The sequence below is a fragment of the Oncorhynchus gorbuscha genome, linkage group LG10, assembly GCF_021184085.1.
Source record: "Oncorhynchus gorbuscha isolate QuinsamMale2020 ecotype Even-year linkage group LG10, OgorEven_v1.0, whole genome shotgun sequence".
Taxonomy (NCBI): domain Eukaryota; kingdom Metazoa; phylum Chordata; class Actinopteri; order Salmoniformes; family Salmonidae; genus Oncorhynchus; species Oncorhynchus gorbuscha.
The window spans coordinates 66208436-66217574 of NC_060182.1; the positions used below are offsets into that span (position 1 = coordinate 66208436).

Consider the following 9139-nt stretch of genomic DNA (forward strand, 5'->3'; position numbering starts at 1 on the left):
CTAACAAGCTAACAGTTAGCAGGCCGGGGTAAACAAGGTAGCAGTTAGCGGACCTGGGCTAAACAAGCTAGCAGTTAGCAGGCCGAATTAGCAAGCAAGGAGATAGCAAGGGCTAGAGAGTTAGCCATTGGGGGATGTCGCGATGGGGTGAGTCTGTTTATTCCTCTTCATGCGGTGACATCGATAGACCGACAGAACTTTGTTTTTGCCGTTCAGACGTGAGTCCTGATTTTTTCTCTGTCACGGTGCAGAGATCTTCCCGGGAGGTCGTTACTAAGGGAGAGGGAACGATCACCAACCTTCCTTGGGCCCGGGTATTGTAGCCCAGGAGTATGCTACGGTGGTAAGCACAGGTGCTCTGGCCGGGCTGGCTTCAAGCTAAGTGGGTGGAAACGCTAGCCAGGAGTAATCATCTGGGGTTGCGGTTTAGCTCGATAGCTAGTTGTGAAGATCCAGCTGAAAAATGTTCCGTTTGCGGTGGGAATCCGGGGATAATAAATAGGTCCGTTATGCTCTGGTTAGCGTCACGTTGTTCGAACTGGCGAGAGCTTTCCGAGCTAAAGGTTAGCTGATGACCGGTTAGCTGGAGACCGCTAGCATAGCTGGTGGTTAGCTGGCTAGCTTCAGTTGAGGGGTTCCGGTTCCGAAGTAAATATAAATACTTTAGGAAAAAGTAGCTACATTGGGTGAGGCGGGTTGCAGGAGAGTATTTGGAAGCTTGGGTTTAGCAAAATGTTTTTAAAGATATACGAAGAAAATATGTAAAACGAAAAAGAAACGATATATACAGGGGACACGATACGACAGGACGACTTACTGCTACGCCATCTTGGATCCAAATGGGATGGTGTATCGCTGCAGAATGTTGTGGTAGCCATGCTGGTTAAGTGTGCCTTGTTTTCTAAATAAATCATAGACATTGTCACCAGCAAAGCACCCTCACACCATAACACCTCCTCCTCCATGCTTTTTGGTGGGAAATACACATGCGGAGATCATCAGTTCATCCACACTGCGTCTCACAAAGACATGGTGGTTGGAACCAAACATCTCCCATTTGGACTCCAGACCAAAGGACAAATTTCCACCGGTCTAATGTCCATTGCTCGTGTTTCTTGGCCCAAGCAAGTCTCTTCCTCTTATGGTGTCCTTTAGTATTTTACCTTTTTTATTTCACCTTTATTTAACCAGGTAGGCCAGTTAAGATCAAGTTCTCATTTGCAACTGCGACCTGGCCAAGATAAAGCAAAGCAGTGCGACACAAACAGCAACACAGAGTTACACAATCGTACAGTCAATAACACAATAGAAAAAAAGAAAGTCTATATACAGTGTGTGCAAATGGCATGAGGTAAGGCAATAAATAGGCCATAGTAGCAAAGTAATTAAAATTTAGAAAATTAACACTGGAGTTATAGATGACCAGGTGGTGATGTGCAAGTAGAAATACTGGTGTGCAAAAGAGCAGAAAAGTAAATAAAAACAATATGGGGATGAGGTAGGTAGATTGGGTGGGCTATTTACAGATGGGCTATGTAAAGCTGCAGCGATCGGTTAGCTGCTCGGATAGCTGATGTTTAAAGTTATTGAGGGAAATATAAGTCTCCAGCTTCAGTGATTTTTGCAATTAGTTCCAGTCATTGGCAGCAGAGAACTAGAAGGAAAGGCGGCCAAAAAGGTGTTGGCTTTGGGGATAACCCGTGAGATATACCTGCTGGAGCGCGTACTACGGGTGGGTGTTGTTATCCCAATGGTTTCTTTGCAGCAATTCGACCATGAAAGCTTGATTCACACAGTCTCCTCTGAACAGTTGATGTTGAGATGTGTCTGTTACTTGAACTCTGTGAAGCATTTATTTGGAATGCAATTTCTGAGGCTGGTAACAGTAATGAACTTATCCTCTGCAGCAGAGGTAACTCTGGGTCTGCCATTCCTGTGGCGGTTCTCGTGAGAACATAGCGCTTGATGGTTTTTGCGACTGCACTTGAAGAAACTATCAAAGTTCTTGAAATGTTCTGTATAGACTGACCTTCATGTCTTAAAGTAATGATGGACTGTAATTTCTCTTTTTGTTTTTTTGAGCTGTTCTTGCCATAATATGGTCTTTTACCAAATAGGGCGATCTTCTGCACAACCCCCCTACTTTGTCACAACACAACTGATTGGCTCAAACGCATTAAGAAAGAAAGAAATTCCACAAATGAACTTTTAAGAAGGCATACCTGTTAATTGAAATGCATTCCAGGTGACTCCCTCATGAAGCTGGTTGAGAGAATGCCATGAGTGTGCATAGCTGTCATCAAGGCAAAGGGTGGCTACTTTGAAGAATCTCAAAAGTAAAATATATGTTGATTTGTTTAACACTTTTCTGGTTACTACATGATTCCATATGTGTTATTTCATAGTTTTGATGTCTTCACTATTATTCTACAATGTAGAAAATAGTACACATAATGAGTAGTTTTTCTAAAACTTTTGACCGGTATTGTATCTTATTGTTTTTGTTAATAAATTGTTTCTGTATTCTGATTTGGTTGGTTGATGTGTGTTTCTGTTGGGTTTTAAAGACAGGAATCAGAAGTCCTCTTCACAGCATTTGACTTATACACAACACACTACACCTGAGGTGACATATATTACACCAAACTGTAGTAAGTAGCATAATGCTTGTTGTCACTTGTCAAATATATTTTTGATCCCTTCTCTGACTCTGAAGTAAGCCTCTACGTTCCAGTCCTGCTCAAGCAAAACTCAGCTAAACATTTCTACACAATGCAAATTCACTGTGAGCAGCTAGTCAGCATGTTTGCCCACATGTATTGCCTTGCAGGCTGGATATTGTAGTCCTTTACAATTGAGTCACGCCCTCTTGCGCTCTTACATCACAACAAGGAAAACCACATATCCCAGCATGACTTTCATCAGCCGTTTATCTAGCTTTACCCAATGAATGCTTGGTGCGCTTAATCCGTGACCAATCGGAGGGTAATCTTTTAATTCTAAGAGTTAACTACCATGAAAACCGTTTTACCAGCGCAATTTTCATAAATTCGTTCTGTAACATAGCGTGAAATGCGATTGTGCGATCTGTAAAGTCTTCAGTTTGGTTGGCACGAACAGAGACTGATTGCAGGTTTTTGTCAGCACACAGGTAACATGTTGTTTTGTATCCATTCTATTTCTGAAAGATAACGCGTGGTGTTTCAGTCAATATGAACTGTATAAAGTTGATGTTTTAAATGGGCTAAACAACAATGTTACATAACTAACCTACTCATTGTTGTACGGATGTGTAACTGAAAAACAGCTTCTATCTCAAGGCTGACTGTTAAATAGGCATCACGAGCTGGCCTCCATCCAGTACTCTGCCCTGAACTTACAGGCAGGGTACCACCCGGTTGCTCACCCCTGCACTTTCGAGGCTGCTGCCATATGTACATAGACATGGAAAACTCGTCACTTTAATAGTGTTTACATACGGTTTAACCAATTTCAAATGTATATACTGTACTCTAGTCAAGGCCATCCTCTTCAACTAATGCTGTGCATTTACTATTCTATCCACGTATTCTTCAGATATACTACATATTCTATCCACACACGGTCCATAATGTCTATTACAGCCCATCACACACAAGCATAGACACACACATATATATACATATATACATACATATATGCTACTCGCTGTGTATTATATCTGCATAGTCACTTCACCTCCACCTACATGTACAAATTACCTCAACAAATCTGTACCCCGCACACTGACTCGGTACCGGTTCCCCATGTATATAGCCTCATTATTGTTATTCTTAATGTGTTACTTTTTATTATTACTTTTTATCATTACGTTTTATTTTAGTCTACTTGGTAAATATTTTCTTAACTCTTCTTAAACGGCACTGTTGGGTTAAGCAATTCACAGTAAAGTCTACACTTGTTGTATTTGGCGCATGTGACAAATACAGTTTGATTTGATATTTATACACACTCTGGACTCCTACATTGCTCGTCCTAATATTTCTATATTTCTTAATTCCATTCTTTTACTTTTAGGTTCATGTGTATTGTTGTGTATTGTTAGATATTACCACACTGTTGGAGCAAGGAACACAAGCATTTCGCCAAAACTGCAATAACATCTGCTAACGTTACATATGTGTGTTCGACCAATAAAATTTGATTTGATTTTTCCATTGCACTGTTCAAATGGTAATTTCTGAATTAATCCATAGAATAAACCGTGCCTATGGCCGAAATGGTGTCATTCCTACTGAGTGAGATTGATTTGCCGGATGAAATAGATAACATGTTGTCTTTGATCCATCTTTTTCCACAGGGTCAACAGCTCCACATGCTACCGGGTATGCGGTTCTGTATGCCCTCCGCGGCAGCTCTATTCGGATCGTTGTGCCATGGCTGTCGCAGCCGGGCGCGTAGTTTGTCATTCCGGGGCTGTAGTTGCTCGCCCCGACAGAACAGCCGGTGGAACAGTCAGGATTCAAAAAAATCTACTGCAGAGAACCCACGAATTCTCATCACAGGTTAACTATTCTTTATTATCTCAAGTAGCAAATAACACTTTATGGCCCATAGTCTATAGATAGGCCCTATAGGATGTATATGTGTTTATGAAATTGAGTCAAATCTGTTCCATTTGTTTATACACGCATAGGCATGCTGTCATTCTCTTTGTCATTTCGAGTTGTTTTCACTGTTCAGTAAGTGGCCATCCTATTTTCCTTAGTACAATAGGCTGTGAGTAGACTGGGGACAAAAAGGCCCTAGCAAGTGACCATGGGCAGAATAATGGCCTGAGGCCAGTTTTTGTCTGTGCATAAAGCTTTGGTGAAAACAAAAAAGGTTGCAGCCTGGTTGAAGCACAATATGACAAAACATCCAGCCCTACTTTTTTCTGAAATTGTACATAAGAAACACATTTTCACCATATATTCTCTGAGACCTTTTAGCAAATACAAATGAACAAGAACAATTGAGATGGTGTTGTTTCATGAATGGTTATGCATTATTTTTCTCTTCGTGGTTAAGGAGGCCTTGGCCAGTTAGGTGTGGGGCTTGCAGAAATCCTGAGGTAAGAAAAAAACTAAAGAGTAATCTTTTCTTCAATGCTGATTTCTTCAATGTTGTATAAATATATTCCCCAGGTTGTCAAATTCTCACTTAACATCTAATTTACCTTCTGGGGTCGGGCTCCTATCCAATTCAATTCCGTAAATTCCAGGAATTAACTGAAATGTCATATATTAAATGAATATCAATGTGTAGGAAACAGTACGGAAGAGAAAACGTTATCCTATCGGATATTAAAAAGGCTCCACCAGAAGTGTACAGAAGTGGTAAGTTTTCTTAGTTGGCACGATCAGCAATTCTCTATTGATCTCAATGTCCATGCACATCTCCATACTGCGCTTCTCAAATCCTCTTCTTTTCTGCAGAAAATAACATGTTCCCTGCCTTGGAGGGGCAATCCATAGTTTGTAAATCTTTTCTCCTCTCCCTCAGGCCCGTTTCTGTATGCTGACGTGTTGGACTATAAGAACCTCAGAGAGTTGGTGGTGAATAACCGCATCACCTGGCTGGTGCATTACAGCGCTCTACTCAGTGTTGTAGGAGAGGCCAATGTGGCCCTGGCACGCAAGATCAATATCACAGGTCAGCTCCAAATTCACACACACACACGCTACCACAGTATCCAGGGCAGTATCACTGTATCCCTTTTTGCAAGGTTTGTATGTTTTTGTCTAAAGCTTCACTCCTTGCTGTTCTTTCTAGGCCTTCATAATGTGCTGGACCTGGCTCTGGAGAGCTGCTTACGTCTCTTTGTCCCTAGCACCATCGGAGCTTTTGGCCCTTCTTCTCCCCGTGACCCCGCACCTGACCTGTGTGTCCAGAGGCCTCATACCATTTATGGGGTGTCCAAAGTGCACGCCGAACTGATGGGGGAGGTGTGACCTGTTATGTTCACACATACAAATATACACACATCAACACACAAACAGTCATAGATGCAGTCGTAATGCGACCACATTGCTGTCAAATGCACACTCTTGCACACACACAACCTGCCGGTCCACTCTTAAAGCGAGAGCATACAACCTGCCGGTCCTCTGTTAAAGAGAGAGCACACAGCCTGCCGGTCCTCTCTTAAAGCGAGAGAGTTTTCACATGTAGATTTTTCAGAGAGAGTAAGTCGATGAATTAACAGTGCAGATTAAGTTAAATATGTTTTTGCTGGTTATATGCTTTGATTGTGTTAAATCTCTCTCTGTTAGTATCTTCATCACAAGTATGGACTGGACTTCCGCTGCCTACGCTATCCTGGCATCATCTCAGCTAACACACAGCCTGGGGGAGGAACAACAGGTAACCCATATTTATCATATAATCATTTATTAAGGTATTAATGCCATAGGGATATATTCCAATACATTCTGTGTACTTTTTTGCTCTCCTTTCCCATAGACTATGCTGTCCAGATTTTTCATGATGCTCTCAGCACAGGTCACCACGAGTGCTATTTACGCGCTGACACACGTCTGCCCATGATGCACATTGGTGACTGCCACCGTGCAACTGTGGAGTTCATGCATGCCCCGGAATGCCAACTGTCGCTGCGCACGTACAACATCGCTGCCATGAGCTTCACCCCTGAGGAAGTTTCCACGGAAATACGCAAGCACCTGCCCCACCTCAAGGTCACCTATAACCCTGACTCTGTCCGCCAGACCATTGGTATGTTCATTGTTCACCTTATTGGTGTGTGTCTGACTGTCTGTGGAGTGTTTTTAATTGTTATTGAACCTCAAGATGTGTGATTTGAATTAAGCCATAGCAGAAGTATATGGAACGTTTTCTCCTTCATGGTGAATAGGCCAGAGTAGATATACATTGTATTTTTTGTAGTAGTATTAAATATTGTAAGCCTTACATGTCAGCCTTTCTCTCATCCTTGACCTCCTACAGCATTGCTAATTCAAATCGAATCGAAACAAATTTGATTTTTTTCGCTAAAGGTTTGCTTCACACTGTCCCCAGTCATGAATGACATCATCATTGGGTCTTATGAAAGTTGTGATGTGTAAAATAACTATTGACCATGATTGTCCCCTGGTGTGTAGCGGACAGCTGGCCAGTGAGGTTTGATGACTCCAATGCACAGAGAGACTGGGGCTGGAAGTCGACCTATGGGCTTGAGGAGCTCGTCTCAGACATGCTAAGCTCCATCCATGACAAGAAGACCAATGCCGGACTGCCAGTCAGCTAGCAGGCCCCACTCACAGAGACTGACCTGCCAATCACTATTCCCTTAAATCCACTTCATTCTAGGTGCATATCACAACAGACCCTCTTTAACCTTAGCATAATTTCCAAACAAGGAACTTTTGTATGTCAGGAATATTCTACCAATAAACCAGGGACTATTTTCAAACCAGGAGTCTTCAGCCAGAACCACTCAACTTGCCACGACAGTGGACACTGAAACCACACACACACACATGGTAGGCAGCACACGCTCTCATAATAGCAGCCTTACTCATTACAGTCAATCATTCTCTTCTGTTGTGACTTTCTTCAGTTTCTGTTGTTTTAATTGTGATAGAGATCATTTAAGTATCATAGCAGGTTTAATATTAGCCTCAAACCTCTGGGGGAAATAGGCTTCAGGCAAATTATTTTACATATAGTTAAGTCAAATCAAATTATATTTGTCCCATGCGCCAAATACAACAACCTTACAGTGAAATGCTTACTTACAAGCCCTTAACCAACAATGCAGTTTTAAGAAAAATAAGTGTAAAAAATAAGTAAATAAGTAAAAAATAGCGATATTGTTCAGAGGGTACCGGTACAGAGTCAATGTGTGGGGGCACCATTTAGTCAAGGTAATTGAGGTAATATGTACATGTAGGTAGAGTACCCCTACCATCAGTTTACAGTATCATTTCATTTCCCTCTTGGCCTGCTGCATTAGGGTAGTATAGAGGGCACAGTGAAATGACACGGCAGCAGTGAGAGATATAGGGAAACCTATCAGGCATAATGGATGCAGAAGAAACAGAGAATCCACAATGTTTATAAAAAGGCCTGCCTTTACAGCACAAATTCAGAAGATGTTAAAATATCTTCATATTTCTTTACAGGCACAGTGTTATTTTGGGTACAAATGGGTACCAAATAAATTCAGAATTTAAGCCTTGTTTTTAATTTAAAGACTTATTATAAATATATTTGTGGGTAATGAACAAAATTGCAGTGTACTTTCGATCAGGAATGGAATAAATCTCTTAATTTGTTCATTCTGTTTTGATATTTGCTGTTGGGGGACTGATTTATTATGGCAGTATTCTAGGCTACTAATCGGTAGGCCTACTGTGTGTTGATGAACAGACCTTGGCCTACAAGCATTTCGCTACTTCTGCAATAACATCTGCTGAATATGTGTATGTGAGCAATAACATTTGATTTGATCATTCAATAATTTTGAATTTCATCATAGGGTTTCATAACTCCAGCAATATTTTGAGCTACAATCCAAAGACAACGTTGGTGCAAAATATATCACATTTCATTATGTTTGATTGATACATAACATACAGTTGATTGCTAGAATGTAACATTGCAATAGAATGTTGCTTACAGTATGGAATTATGTAGTAACCAAAAAAGTGCTAAACAAATCAAAATAGATTTTAAATTTGAGATTCTTCAAAGTAGCCACCCTTTGCCTTGATGACAGCTTTGCACACTCTTGGCATTCTTTCAACCAGCATTGGGGAAGGTATTGGTATGTGTTAATTGTAGGGGTGCCCATGGGGCTGGGGATCTGAAATGTCCTGTGCGAGAGAGGCAGTTTGAGGTTTCCAGGGTGAGTAGTGCAGAAATTGTCATATGCTGAGGCAGAATAAATAGGTATGTGTGTGGTAACATCCGACCTTTTTTTCAACACATAGTGTCAATAAAATCATTCTAATAAGGCACGACATAATACAACATCCTGTTGAAACAAGGCTCATATAGCTTTATTGTTGTTGAATGGACCAAAAAAACAAATATTTCCTACTGATGAGTCAGCATGGTTAATCGTAGGCAGGTCCTGAGGGTCAGGTCTTGACACGTT

General features: G+C 41.2%; 1 protein-coding gene across 1 annotated transcript; it reads left to right on the forward strand.

Moving 5' to 3' along the window:
• The first annotated feature begins 3014 nt into the window (after positions 1 to 3014).
• Positions 3015 to 7831, forward strand: LOC124045239 (L-threonine 3-dehydrogenase, mitochondrial-like). Its single transcript, XM_046364517.1, has 9 exons — positions 3015 to 3151; positions 4340 to 4544; positions 5050 to 5092; positions 5287 to 5357; positions 5524 to 5673; positions 5794 to 5966; positions 6294 to 6384; positions 6484 to 6753; positions 7140 to 7831. Exons 2-9 carry the CDS (start codon positions 4355 to 4357, stop codon positions 7283 to 7285), a joined length of 1134 nt encoding a protein of 377 aa, XP_046220473.1. The 5' UTR covers positions 3015 to 3151; positions 4340 to 4354; the 3' UTR covers positions 7286 to 7831.
• Positions 7832 to 9139: the final 1308 nt, after the last annotated feature.